Consider the following 15,332-nt stretch of genomic DNA (forward strand, 5'->3'; position numbering starts at 1 on the left):
AACTAAAGCCATAATATTAATATATTAGCTTATATTAATCATTCGTTTGCTACGTAATAAGCGTTTAATTGCTTATTCGGTTTGTAAATACTGAGATGTAGGTTTTGTCACGAATGTCACAACGTACTACGAGATTGGCACGCTTCTCGAGATCGGTACGCAAAACGATACAAACGTGTGAAAAGTGAAGTGGTTGGTGTGAGTTGGAATGTGTTGAACACCCCTCTATTTTATAGCCGTAATTCTGCAACTTCGCGTATCGCGAAGCTGCTTTGCGTATCGCGAAGATGTATTAGCTTTGCTGAGTCAGCAGTAGGGTTGCCACGTGTCACCAGGTGTTGCCACGTGTCTCCACGTGTCACGCATGCAGAAGTGCAGCTTCGCGTATCGCGAAGATGCCTGATCGGCAACTTCGCTTATCGCGAAGATGCTCCAAAGTCAATTCAAGTCTTTTGTCTTTTCGCGTATCACGAAAATGCCTGATCTGCAACTTCGTGATTCAGATTTTCATTTTTAATCCTTGTACTATCAAAAAATACTAAAGCGGCCCTTATGCGGCTCGCGGCGATGCGAAATGCCAAGTGCGCCATCAAAATGCCACATTACGCCCATCGCCCGAGTCCGTGTCCGTGCGCGTCGGGTGCTTCGCACCCTCTTCTAGGACTATGGAGAGTGTTTAGACATATTAAAAGATTTCTAGGGAAACTTGCTTCCTTATAAAGAGCTTCCATTTCTTTGTTTGTTTCCATGTGGGATGAAAACTCCATTCCCTTATTTATACCCATGGGAAATGCTTCCCTTTTCTTCCATCTTTCCATGTGGGATGGAAATTTTTCTTATTTCCTTAAGATTACTTGTCTTTGTAATTATTTTTAATCCTTCAACTTTCAAAGTTGGTAACTTTAGCCCAAAATAAGTATGGGTTTTTCCTAGATGTTACACTCGCTAGGGGGTTTGCAAACTATTTTTGCCGGGTATTACCGTAGGCAGGCGTGAGGGTCTTTGATGGGTGGCCCGTACGTCACCCAGCTTGCGATCTCGTTAGGCCACGGAGACCTGGTGGACGCCTGGCCTATCGCATCGATCCCTCCGCGCCCGCTGGACCGTGGCCGTTGCACTGGAATGCACATTGTGCATTCGTCCGACGGGCCCAACGGCCCGTACAACGGACTGGTGGCCGGGGTTGGGACACGTGCCCCTTACGTCCCAGTGCCTTTAGTCCAGCCTCCCCCACTCGCGGCAGCGGAGGTGAAGATTGTCGATCAGCCTGTCGACAAGGGGATGCGGAGGGGGCGACGAGGATGCGAATGCGGGTGGGCATGTTTCCTGATCCGGACGCACATGAGGTACGTTTTATTATATTATCGTTTTACGGTTACTTTTAATTTGTGTATTTATTAAACATTTTTTTTATTGTTTTGTTATTAGCCGCCGCCACAGCACGTTCCACGTACATATCGAGCGGTGCGTTTGGATCCCGTCACTGACGTCCGGTTACATCGCTTGGAGCTCAGGATGCTACAGATGCAGCACCAGATGAGTTAGGTCATTAGTTATTGGGCGCCGCTCAGCGTGGTACTAGGTACGAGGTACCACCCCCACCTAGTTTTGACCACGAGGCGAGCACGTCGGGCGTCAGACGCGGACGGGGCGACGACGTGGAAGCCGCCAGTGAGGGATCGGGGGCCAGGCGCAGGGTAGAGGACGACGCTGACGTCGGTGACGCAATGTTTAGGGCCCCTGGAGACATGGACTTCGGGGGGTTTATGTAGATTTTTATATTTTGTTTTATTTGTTGTATTTAATTTTATTTGTACGAACTCATAGTTTTGTATATAAAACATGTTTTTGGTGTATCTGTGTGTTTATTGTTTTGACCGAACTATTACAAATCGAGCATACTGTTAATAGCAATTATTTATTAATATTAAATTGAAAAACAACTTATTTATTTTATAAATTTATTAAACGGAATAAAAAGAAAAGAAAACAAAGGAAAAAAACACAATAAAAACCAATACGTCACACATAATCTTATACGTGACGTATTAAGGTGTTTCGGTGTCTCCAGAGTTTCGTATGAAAATTGTAATTATTGATAACAATAATAATTGTTATAATTAGTATTTTCATCGTCATCTCTGAAAGACTAGTTACAACTTGTCTTTCTTCTTGTCCCCAACTTTTTGGGAGTGAACCTGGACATCATAAGGGTCACCTACATGATCAAGAATGAATACGGGATTACTACATCTGGTCCCTCTTGTCCTTCTCAATTAGCGGTTTTTAGTTTTAACGTAACATTAATTTTTATAGTAATCAAATGACTAGATTAATAATATTATACAATTTGTAGTTTTTATATTTATTTTTTTCAGTCTATCATTCAATCAAAAGCTTGAAACCTGTAACATTCTACTGTCTTTTCTTTGAGATATTATCTAAACTTCAAATAAAAGTACATATTAGTTTGTCCTATTAATAAAATACTTTAAACTAAATCAAATATGGCTATCTCATAAACTATTTTTAATTTTTATTATGAGAACTGCTACACAACGATACGATGTATTATCTTGTTTGCACTCAAGCGTAGATGTTGACTCAACACGTACATTCACTTAAATTGTCATGTTTCTCAACATACACAAGGTGCTATATTTATATTTATATTTTTCGGTTGGTTTAACATTGCACATAATACAAAAAATGTAACATTATAGTTGGTCTTTATGTAGCACTCTCTTTCTTAAAACCTTATTATTATAACAATATTAATTTGTTAATTTTATTTTATAATGGTCACAAAATTTACAAAAGCAAACATGCAAGGTTTAAGCGAACCGGACATCCCGTTGTCTGTTCGGCAAAAAGTTCGTTTATGTTTGTCCGTTTAATAAACAAACAGGGCATGAACAAATAATTTCGTTTGGTAAACTTAACGGATGAACGCGGAGAAATGCCAGTAACTTATATATCAAAAGTAGGTTGTGTTACCTAGGGATGAACGTTTTCGGTACGGGTACCGATTGGTACCGGTACCGGTACCGATTTGGTACCGTCGGTACCGAATCGGTGCCAAGTTTTGAGTTTTCGGTATCGGTACGGTACTGGTATTTCCCGAATTTTTCACGAAATACCGGTACCGAACCGAACATTTTGGTACCGGTACCAACAATTTCCAAATTTCGGGATCGGGATTTTCGGGATCGGTACCGGTCGGTACCGGTACCATCCCAATCTCATCCCTAGTGTTACCCTAGCTATAAACATTTCACTCCTCTTTCTAATACACCTCATTAGGGAAATGGTGTGTGTGCATCCAACAAAAAAAAAAGGCAGCAAATGTAACAAAAAATGCACGGTGGATGGTTGCATACAAATGAAACCGCTATAAAATTATAGTCATTAGATATAACCGTGCCATCAGACCAACCACGTCTCACCGGCTACCCCATTGTCTGAGAACACATTGGAATTGCTAAGGATACATCCCAAAATAGATTTTTGTTTTGAGGCATGGTGTTAAAGTTAAGTTTAACTACCAAGAGTCACTAGTGCCTGCTTAATTACACCAGTGTTTGAGAAACTAAGTTTGAAGATAACATAATAAAAAATTTCATCAACCCATTAAAAAAATATAAGGCTTCAAAATGTGTGGATTCGTTCGTTTCGAGCATTCTTCATTATGAGAATGGTGTGTGTAACCTCGTCAACTTGCAACCCGCGTTTCAAGGTTAAGTCTAGCTGTTTAATTCTTGAACTCTTCGGGTTTTTTTCTTCTTAAACAACGCATCAATTACTCATCGTAGGTACACGTATTTGGAGGTGAGTTTTCTTTCTACATCTCAGTTCTTAATCCATATGCGCAGGTTAAGTTCCCACTTTTACAATGCCCAGTACTACTCAACGAGAGTAGTGTTAAGTATATATCCACGTTAAGAACTAAACCTAGTTTGTGCATTAAGGGGAGTAGTTAATATAACATCATTTTTTTTTCATCAAATATTACCTTGAATTAAATCCATGTAGAGCCATTGTTGTTGTTAAAAGGACCCACATTCAAACCAAAAAAAAAAATAGTTTTGATTTTTTAACATATAAGGCTATACAGGCTATACGCTATATTCTATTCTCCATTATTCTGGAAAATTAATCGCATAAATGCCTCCTTAACTTTCTATTATACCTATTGTTCTCCATTCCTCATTCCTCTTTTCTTTATTTTATTATATAAGAAATTATGAACAATCATAACTTTTCTTTTTAATTTCAGATTATTTAATTGTAGAACTATATTAGTAAAAGGTTTAGGAGTTTCATTTTGTAATTAATACTAATTAATGTTAAGTTACAAATAATTATACATTTATTTTTATTTTTTAATTTGATTTAATCTTTAAACAATTCATAAAACAAAACCATCAAACTCATCCTATAAAAAATATAAATATATTAACCATCATAAAAACAAATATCTACATAAATCATAATATTAACCTACACATACAAAAAGTAGTTCATGCTATCACCTACACATATCACAATATTTATATACATGCACATAACTAGTTCATGTTAACCTATACAAATCACAATAATAACCTACATATACAAATTTAATTCATGTTATAGCCTACCCATTTGTATTTACTTACACATATCAGAATATTAATCTACAAACAAACCGTGTTCATAATATCACATACAATTAAAAGTATTAACCTAAACTTGTAAAATATTCGCTATGTAGGAACACATCATATTTTTTTTATAAATTTAATTATTTTATAATATATCTTTTATGTGTAGGCAAATACGAGTTACGCGTAGATGAATATTATTTATATGTAGGTGAAAATAAAATGAACTAGCAAGCTGTGTAGGTGAATACGATATATGTGTAGGTAAATATTAGTTATGTGTTGGTGAAAAATAAAAGAAACAAAATAGTGTAGGAGAAAATAAGTTGTGTTAGTAAATACGAGTTACATCCTGATAAAAATAAAAATAAATAACAATTTGTATAATTGAATATGAGCTATGTATAGATTATTATGTTACTTGTGTAGGTGATCAATTTAATACAATTCACCTACATATACATTTTTTTTCTATGTAGGTAATAGATAATTCAAATTACTAATTAGTTGGCCCTATTAATAAAAAACTTTAAGCCAAATAGCATACGACCACCTCGTAAGTTATTTTTAATTTTTATTATCAGTCACATATATAATTTTTCAAACGTTTAATTTTTTTTAACTTTTGTCATCCATAAAACTTGAACTTAAGACCTTCCAATCTCATCCAACCCAGGAAAATGATCAAATGGCGAGATTGTATTGGTTTTAAGCTTGGTCAATTCTTCCAAACAGTTTGGTCAGTCCAACCATTCTTGAGGTGGCCATTTTTTGTATTTATAGAAAATGGAGGCTAGTCAATAAGAAACGATCATTCTGGTCATTTTTTCTCCCAACCCAGTAGACCACCAATTCATTGATACGTAGGAACAAATTTTATTATGGGCCAAGGTAAGCCTTGACTCATCTAATTTTTTAGCTTAGTAGGGTAAGTTTTTTTCAAAAAGTAAAAAAGAAAATTACATGTATTGAGTTTGGCCCATCCATATTATTTGTGTCTGACCTATCCATATTATTTGTGTCTGGCTCACACTTTACTTTATTTTTTTTATATAAATTACTTAAAGCCAAAGAGCGGGAAATAATCTTTTTAATAAACATAAAGAAAGCCCCATAAGCCCAATTTATTTTCTAAAACAAAAGGCCCAAGCCCAAATGAATTTAAACAAAACAATAAGTCCACACTCTCAACCCCAATCTAACAACCAAAACAGAAAAGTTTTTTCCTGGGCGCTAAGGTGTGAAAATTGAAATCGAACAAAAGCAGAAGCAGGCCATTCGAAGAACACTCAGACCACTAGACTAGGGTCATGTCACAAGTGCTCACGAATTATTGGAAGAATTGCTGCTTGAATTTGGTCTCCTTTCATGAATTAGGAATATGTGTGTTTTGATTATGTGAATTTAAGGTACTTATTTTTTTTCCTTCGCATCCTGTCTTTTTTTTTTGTACTCATTTTTCCCCTCGCATCTTGTATTTGTGTATTTGTTAAAAAAAAATTTTATGTATAAAAACGGTAAATTGAATGATTGAATTGGCGTTTTAGTTGAATGATTGAATATGACGTTTTTATTGTTTGCCCCGAACCGAAACTTAAATAAAAACAAAATTTAAATCTCATGTTTAAAATCCACCACTATTAATACAAGAAAAATTACATGACATTCTTTTATGCAAATAGAGTTGTCCCGTACGGAATTTAAACTAGTGGTCATATGACGTTTAACATATGTGAATAAAAGGTGTTACACCTGTCATATAAAAAGGTTGTGTTAAGATAGTAAAACTAATGGGTATTTGACATTATTTACGCTTTTTGCTGTTCATTATTCTCGTAAGCATTGTCTTTTATTGGTATAAAAAAAACCGGGGCCAGTATCGTAAATCCAGGTGCCATCACTCTGGCAGCTAGCACTGCTACTATGCTACAAAGCTGCATCAATCGCTCGTCTTCAATTCCATTTCCCATTACAGACCACCTTGGCTTCAATATCACACTTTTAAGTTTTTCAACATACCAAGATGAAGTTTTTATTGTTGAATGAAAACACAAACACATTAGCCTACTACTGTGTTGAAAATGAAAATAATAAGCCATGCATCGGGTGGTGTGTTGAAAATGAAAATAATTAAATATGTTACTATATGACACTCCCCCTTAAATTGGTTTCTTTTCATTTTCTCCTTATTTTTGTTTGTTCAATTCCATTGTGATTTTTTTAATAGCTCTATACTACAAGCACGGTAATCTTGGTGTTGCAAAGCTTGTACTATGATCACATCTATGCTTGGTTGAAATCAGGGAAAACCGATGCCGGTAGCCCCGAGGTAAAACTTCACTCCTATATATTGTACAGTTGACCAAAAAGTTCCCAAAATGTAAACAATTTGGTATGTTTATTTCATTGTCTTTCGTACAAATAAGAGTAGCTAAATATATAGACATACCAAATGACAAATAAGGAAACGATAGTAAAATCTTCATGTTCTATAAAATGTGCATCCAAAAACCTTCAGACCCGCCATCAGTGGCGGATTCACTTATATGTCAGGGGTAAATCACCCACTCAACTTCTGAATTGCTATGTTATAAAATCATATTCAAATTCAACGTGTACCATTCAATTTATTTCACTATACCACCCCCCCCCCCCTCCCCCAAGTTCTTCATTCTTTTTTCCAAAGCCCAATTCATTATCCAAAAGTTTATTTCAATGCTAACAAAAGGTAGTTTCGTTCATCACTTGGGCTTAACTCAAATTTTGCAATCCAATATTTGCACTAGTGACACGCGTTTCATGACTTATTTATAATGCATATTTTGTGTTTAATCGTCAAACTCATTGATTATTCTTGTTTATTCAACACACATCATTTATTTTTATATTAAGTGCTATGGAAAGGTTTATGAAACAAAAAAACCAATCTTTCGGTAATAGTTTTATTAATTTAGATAATCTTCCTTGGTAGTCATGACTTATTTATAATGCATATTTTGTGTTCTGACGAAAGTTTTGTGAAATCCAACTACATTTTTGTGATGTTCGACAGAATTTTCTTTAAATTCTAAAATACAAAATACGATGGTTTAAATACAATATATTTATTTGACACGTGATTTCTTATAATAGGTTGATAATACCGTCGGCTCACATTTTTTAACAGTCGGTCCGACATATTTGGCATGGCCACTCGATCAAGAAATTTTTTGGTCAAATGGGACATTCTCTTTACTTCTTGCAATAAAATGGACATGTTGAGGATTTTCACTTGTTATTATTGGTACTTTTATTAGGTGGAAGAAGTCAAGAAACCTCTCAAACAAAAATTCATAGGATCACAAAATCGTGCCATTAGACCAACTGCGTCTTACCGCCGGGACTACTATTTCACGTCTGTGATCATCTCTATCCACCCCTAAACTCATTTATCATTATTAGAATCTCTTACATTTTCACAATATTTATGAAATATGTGTGCAGGTCTGCAAGATCACTGGCTGCAAGCTCAACACCGCCTAATAGAGCTTGTCCATGGACAACAAGAAGTGGCCCAGCCTCAGCTATGGCTGTTGATGATGATGAGTCTTCAGAAGATGAGTCATCTGTTCGGGTACCAAAGATAAAGATCGCTTCCCAGCCTAAGCCCATACCACGCTCTGTAAGCCATTATAAAGATTGATTGCTAGTATTAATTTGTTGAAATGTTCCATGTTTCTTGTAAGAAGTGTGATATATGGGCTGTTTATGTCAGGTTAGTTATGGATCATTTTTGGCTACTTCACTGTATATGCCTTCACACGCCAAGGGTTTGGTGCAAGTGCACGCTTACAGGAAGTTTATGCAAGTATGATAACGAATTATTAACTTCAATGATACATGAATATGTAAGTTCTTGTATTTGATTTTTAAGGCTAATCAAATTGCGTTGCAGGATAATAGTGGAAGTCATACAGCTTATGGCCAATGGTTAGGGTGGTTGATGGCTGCTATATACATGGGCGGTCGAATTCCTCAAATCATCTTAAATGTAAGTCAAATTTCTTTGTCTTACCGTGTCAATTTTAGTAAATTTCATCAACTTGTAAGTTGTAACATATTTGATATAATTATTTCCAGATTAAAAGAGGCTGTGTTGAGGTAAGTTCGTTGCTTGTCTATACTTAAAATTAATTATACAAAAATAAACAAATTTTGACCTTACAACTTGCATTCAGGGTTTGAATCCTCTCATGTTCATATTTGCTCTTGTCGCCAATGCAACTTATGCTGGAAGGTGCTCGATTTCTCTCTCTAGATCTTTCTCATACGCTAAAGCGTTTTGACACAATAATAATTTGAATTCAGCATTCTTGTAAGGAGTACAGAATGGGAGAGAATTAGAGCAAAAATGCCTTGGTTGCTTGATGCTGCAGTCTGTGTGGCGCTTGATGCTTTTGTATGCTTTATGTTGAAATGCTTACGTTTTAATCCTTTCTTATTAGAATAAATCCTAATCATCATCGTCGTATGTATATATGATTTGATTACCTTAACAAACATATAACCATTACAGATTATAACGCAGTATGTATACTACAGATACTTCTTGAAGCGAGTCCCAAACAGTGATGATGTTGATTACCATTGTGACTACTAGCAAGCAAACAAGACACACATGAGTCCACAAACAAGAGCTTTCTGGTTAGCAGTATTTGATATGTATGTCATCATTCCTTGTATTTGGTATGTAAAAGATGTTAGGATTATGTGAACGATATTGTGTGTCGATCATGAAGAAATATTATGTTTTGTTTAAATTCTCTAATTTCATGTTGGGAAAAAACACAAACAAAACTTGGCTATCCCGGTTAATTGTTGATATATCCACTGAAATAATATTATATTGAGAAAACAATAACCTTCATCATAAAAAGTTGGAAACTCCAAGTAAATCCTTGGCCATATGAATGAAAGCATCCCGCTACGGGAAGGACGAGAGGGGGGGTGTTCTCGTAACCACCCTTCGGCGTGAGAGTAAGTACTGTACTGTGAACGGAATAAGTACGACTCGTTAGAAGGGGGTCAGAGAGCGGGGGTCTCTATTGCACCCACTAACGCTCAAGTCATTATTCGATTCAACATGGAATGTATAAAAGTATTAAAAGTGTGTATAGAGGGAGTAGAAGAGGAAGAACAATGTTGAGAAGGATTATTTATAGGAAAATGGTGGCCCTAACTCTAATGGGCCCTCTTCCTCCTTAGTCTTGGGCTGCCAATGCTAGTTTACATAGATTAGTTTGAAGCGATTAGATTTTGGTTCAATTGAGAGGTCACCTCTACATAAAACTTGGATCAATGCAAACCAAATATAATAAGAATAATATCCAGCATCAACAGTCAAAACATAATTAAAAATTTAGAACATGAAGAAACAAGCAATGACAGTATTCAAATCGTGATTAATATACAACATCGACAATTAAAACACATAATTAGAACGTGATTGCAATGATTGAAATATTTTCGCTTTAGTTTTGCATAATTGGATCTTACATTATTCTGCCATTACCAAACCACCTCCTTATAAACCATTATAGGTTTCGTACCTCCATCAATTTCGAGTATCAATATCTCATTCATCCTAGCTCCATTTTAAAAGGAGATTTGGTTCGTTGCGAAGCTCTCACAACATAGAGCACAAAACGAAATAGTTGGCATGTATATTAACCTTAGTCACATATAAATTAACTATGTTCAACATGCGAAAAATATATTTTCATACTTGATGAGAAACCATTTTTTATTCATATTAATACAAAGTTTTCCAACAATTTCCCCATCATTTTAATCTTAATCTAGAAAATCAGGAGATAATTTTATAATCTTGAAAATCGTGAGATAATTTTATACATACTACATTTTTCATAAAAAAATGGTCATAAAATCAAATGTATTGATGTCTAGACCTATAATATTTATAAGATCTCTTTAAAACTTGCATCAATATACGTGAGTTGCGTTCATACAAGAATAGGAAAACTATAAGTCTATAACGGTAAACTCATAATTGTTAAATAATCTATAATGGTTAATGCCTCTTAAAAAGCATTTTTTGCCACACCATCATATGCTTTAGTCAAAAACACGTGCAATAGATAACATGCTTCTTTAATCATTAGCATTCAAGAAACATGTGAGCTTTATCTATTTTTATAATGTCCCTTTAATGCTCCGTTACACATATTCTTATTGTTCTTAAAAGGGCGTTTCAACCCACCACTTGCTTGGCAAAATGCCTTAACCAAATTTGTCTTTTCCTACTTTTCAAGTGGTTTTTTTTAATGTCATCAACGTTATATATACAGTATAATTAAGGAATTTGGTGTTACTAAAATTTAATTTTTTTTGAATATTTTATTAATTATGTTGTATTTATTTAAATAATTTTGATGATTAACCAGGTGTAACATCTTGGTGGGTTGGTTAGTCCAATTTTGTTATTTGATGACTTAATAATACTATTAATACAATGCAGGTTCGAGACCCAAGTAAGGTAACATTTCTTGATATTTGGTTCTGTTATGTGGTGGCACCTCCCTTCTTTGAATAGATACCTTTTTGTTTTTTTTTCTTTTTCCAATTATTTTAATTGTGTTTTCCGTTTAAATATGTAAATACGGATAAGAGTTTTGGTGCCACAATTACCCATTGAGTTATTTGGTGGAAGACATTTTTCTTTGTTTTGTTTTTTTCCCGTACCGTATTGAACGTGACGGAAACCTGACCGAATTCACGTAAAGTCATCGCGTTTCGTTTTAGCTCCAGTATCGTAACGAACATGACAAAAACCAACCGAATGCCGATTTTTTTTAGTTTCAGTACCGTGACGAAAACCGATCGAATTTGCGTAGATTCACCGCCTCAACGCCTGGGATCGATAATGATTAGGTTTTACCAACGCTCGATTTATCAACCGACTTCACTTCATTGATCCACCTAAATTATTATAATTTTTTAGTTTTATTTTCGATTTTAGTTACGGTATAATATGCACGTAACCGAAACCGACCGAATTCGCGACAACTGCCTCAACGTTTGGGACCGACAGCGCTTGAGATTTACCACCATATGAGTTTTACGACCTGCCCCGGTGCGTTGCAGGGCCGGCCATAAGGTATGGCTGGATGGTCGACTGCCACATGCCGGACACCCCGCTAGGGCCGATATTTTAAAAATTATATGTATTTTTATTAAAACGATATGTCTATTTAGTGTTTAAACTTAATTACATAATCATTAGCGTGGTTTTGTGTCAAAGGGGTATTACTCTCAACCAAAAGGTTATGGGTTCTATTCTCATTTGAGACATGTTTAATCCTATTTTTATACAAAAGTTTTTTACACAACCTAAATTATAACCAATTAAGCCCATATTAAAATTAAATTGTTTAAACCCAACAAAAATACTCCTTGCTTAAGATCCAAAAAAAAAAAAAAATTCGCCTTCGGCCAAAAACTTTTTTTTCTTTCTCGAAGCCAGCCTGGTGTTGCGCCGGGTAAAACTCTAGTTTATAATAATATACTTGTTAAATAGTTGTTACCGAATCTCTGGTCCTTAATTCCTAAATAATCGTTACATGCTTCAGCATAACAAAAATGTTTGTTTACAGCTTCAAAGTAGCGTACGCTGCTCAATAAAGGGGAGAAAGGAAAAGAAATGAAAGGAAAAAAAATTGATGTGTTCTCAAGTTTCTTTTTGGGGGGAAAGAAACATCAAGCTGTATTCTCAAGATTTATTAAATGAGGGAAAGGAAAGAAAAATGGGAGAAAGAAAGAAAAAAAGTAAAAAAAAAATCTTTCTTTTCATTTTAGAAAGAATCGAAAAGAAAGAGAAAAATGAGAAGAAAGGAAAAAAATAGGAAAGAAAAGGTTCCTTTCTCTCATTAACTAAACTCGGGTGTTGGGGAATACACATTATTAAATGAAATGGATATATAATGCCTAATGTATGATTCACAAATTTGAAATGCATATAAATGCAGTATGTATACTACCGAAACTTCTTGATCGGAACGCTTTTCCAAACAGTGATGATGATTATTATTGTGACTCCTAGCAAGCAAACAAGACTTACATGAGGCCATGAACAAAAGCTTTCAGGTTCACAATTAAAAGAAGAATGTCCCAATAGATTAAAAGCATGTCATCAATCCTTGTATTATGATAGATTAGGGATGAGCTCAGTACCATACCGGTACTGATCATAATTTTCCTAATTCCGATTTTTTTTAGAAACCTGGAACCGATTGCTTCGGTACCGATACCCAGAACCATTTGCTCATTTCTATGATAGATAGATAGATAGTATTTGGTATGTAAAACAAATTATGATTGTGTGTACGATATTGAGTGTCATGAAGAAATGTTGTGTGAAGGATATTGAGTGTCATGAAGAAATATTATGTTTTTGTTAGAATACTGTCATTTCATGTAAGGGGAAAACATAAACAAAACTTGGCTCTCCATGTTAAGTTTACAAGATACCGCTTTCAATCTAAAAGGGATAAAAAAGAAACATAGAATTTTCCAAGGTGGTTTAGAATAAAATTTCTAACTCTTCTACAATTCCAATTTATGTTAAAGTAAATGTCTTTTTAACCCCTTCATCTACAAATGAATGTTCACTTGGCCATGGTTCTTGATGTGGGTAACAAGCTTTCCTCAACTCCTTATACTTCTCCACATCAAACCCTTCGCGTTTCATCTACTTCTTCTGCTTCAAACTAAACCGGCTCTGATAGAACCCTTCGAAAGACGGTTCTTTTGAAGTCCTTAAGAAAAACGTGTATCCAGCCATGAAATACATCGATGTAACATAAAAGCAAATGGGTTCCATCACGTCCCATGAAAGTTCCCAAAACGTGAGCCTCATGAACACGCCAGTCTGGACAATTAGGTATGCCAGACCACCCCATAGCTCTCGTTGAACCATGTTTCTCGCGCGGGTATCAATTGCTGACTTCCACCTCTCCATCTCTTCCAATTCTTTCACCGATCGGTTGTGGGCCACCCGAACATTCTTGGGTAGCAAGCTGTGTATTGCTTTCACCACCTGTAATACAAAATTGTTGGTAAAACAAGACTCACCCAAATTCAAATTTGACAACCTTTTCTGACTCTTTGGTCCCTAAACAGTGACCACCAAAATATTTCAAACTAAAACAAAATAAGTGAAAAGCCAAAAAATATACAAGTTGAGCACATAACTTTTGCCAACCAAAACACACGCAAAAACTCACATACAAATCTAATTTGTTCTTTTCTTAGAACCCAACCACTTACATGACCCAAAAACCCAATTTTGACCACATCCCATTATTGAAAATTTAGTCAAAAACCCCAGATCCCTTTACCAGAGCAGATTTCATAAAGCCAGAAAATATTATATAAATTCAAGTTGCACTGCATGCAATGCAATTTGTATTTTTATCTGGAAAGTAATGAAACCAGAAGATAAACCATTGCTCCAAAACTGAATTATTTATTTATTAATTTATATTATTTTATTTATTTATTAAATTCATTTGGTTGGAAAGGAAGATGGATCATGATCTCTAGGTCGGTGTCCACGTCAAACCAACGTGTTTAACTACACGCTTTTAGATCTGGTTGTTTCTCAATCATCCCTGTGGAGAAAAACATCACACAATAATACAAAAAAAAAAAAAAAACAAACTATCAGATTTCGGTCTATCTTTTAACAAACAAATTAAAATTGCATGCAAATTACAAACCTTAAAAACGCCAAATTCCTAAAATTAGATTCTGTAAAACAACTAATAATTCATATAAAATAAATAAATCACAAATTTGAATAAAGAACAAGTGCTAACCTGTTCAGGTTTGAGGAACACAATGTTTCCTAGTATGATGACGTCACCCGAATCATCCAACGCTTTTGCCAAATCCAACCCTTGATCTCTGTTGGAACACTCATCCACACACATCTGAACATACTCGTCATAAGATATATTATTATTACGACTGCTTTTTAACTTCGATTTCAACTTTTCAATTTGCAAAACCCGAAGTATCTTCTTGGCGTCCGCCGCCGTCAACTCCGTCTCCGGCGACTTCTCCACCGGCGGCGAAAGTGAAAGTGCATCAAGACGGACCCGGTTTCGGGTAATGTCCATCTGTTTTAGCCTGTCCAATATGTTCTCTGTTTTTGGCCGGAGGATCTCCGGCAAGCCGGAGAATGGTAACCGACGGAAAACCGTCTGGTCGCCGGGATCTGGGGCCGCCGGATTGGGCGGTAAGAAAACGTGAGGGGCGGCGGCGGAGGAGGAAGTAGAAGAGGGTGAAATGCGGCAGTTACGTAAGGTTTGGTTGGAGAATTTGGTGTTGCAGATGTTTAGCATCCGGTGAATAAGGTTTTGCTTGAACGCCATTGATGATCACAGAATGACAGACACAGACACACGCTTGTTTGGTGTTTTGATTTTATGGGTTGGTGTTTTTTGTAGTGAAATTGAATGAATTGAGGAAGACCACAGTTAAATTATGAAATTTTCAGGGTTGGGTTGGTGTTCTAACCGGGATTAGGGGTTGGCTTATTGATAGTCTTACAAATAGATGAGTTTTTTATTTGTACACATATGGTTCGATTTTAGTTTTTTTTACACCTCTAGTAGTGAGTTTAGCCGA

General features: G+C 35.5%; 1 protein-coding gene and 1 pseudogene across 1 annotated transcript; one reads left to right on the forward strand and one right to left on the reverse strand.

The window, feature by feature from the left end:
- Positions 1 to 1,005: 1,005 nt before the first annotated feature.
- LOC143536349 (uncharacterized) lies at positions 1,006 to 9,392 on the forward strand. Its single transcript, XM_077030360.1, has 11 exons — positions 1,006 to 1,346; positions 1,429 to 1,450; positions 6,871 to 6,972; positions 7,940 to 8,037; positions 8,127 to 8,304; positions 8,398 to 8,490; positions 8,578 to 8,673; positions 8,763 to 8,783; positions 8,861 to 8,919; positions 8,991 to 9,081; positions 9,199 to 9,392. The coding sequence occupies exons 1-11, from the start codon at positions 1,006 to 1,008 to the stop codon at positions 9,280 to 9,282; spliced, it is 1,185 nt and encodes a 394-aa protein (XP_076886475.1). The 3' UTR covers positions 9,283 to 9,392.
- Positions 9,393 to 13,077: 3,685 nt separating this feature from the next.
- LOC143536374 (calcium uniporter protein 3, mitochondrial-like) lies at positions 13,078 to 15,077 on the reverse strand (annotated as a pseudogene).
- Between the last annotated feature and the right edge of the window lie 255 nt (positions 15,078 to 15,332).

The sequence above is a fragment of the Bidens hawaiensis genome, unplaced genomic scaffold (genome assembly GCF_021521415.1).
Source record: "Bidens hawaiensis isolate Kalapana, Puna unplaced genomic scaffold, B.hawaiensis_p1.1 tig00010796_1, whole genome shotgun sequence".
In the NCBI taxonomy this organism is placed as follows: domain Eukaryota; kingdom Viridiplantae; phylum Streptophyta; class Magnoliopsida; order Asterales; family Asteraceae; genus Bidens; species Bidens hawaiensis.

What these genes read in the sequence shown, in the direction of transcription:
- LOC143536349 (XM_077030360.1), top strand. Translation starts at nt 1,006, where the DNA reads ATGGGTGGCCCGTACGTCACCCAGCTTGCGATCTCGTTAGGCCACGGA. An exon ending in CCGATGCCGGTAGCCCCGAG is followed by an intron (nt 6,973 to 7,939) that starts GTAAAACTTCAC and finishes TACTTTTATTAG; the next exon opens with GTGGAAGAAGTCAAGAAACC. An exon ending in CTTACAGGAAGTTTATGCAA is followed by an intron (nt 8,491 to 8,577) that starts GTATGATAACGA and finishes ATTGCGTTGCAG; the next exon opens with GATAATAGTGGAAGTCATAC.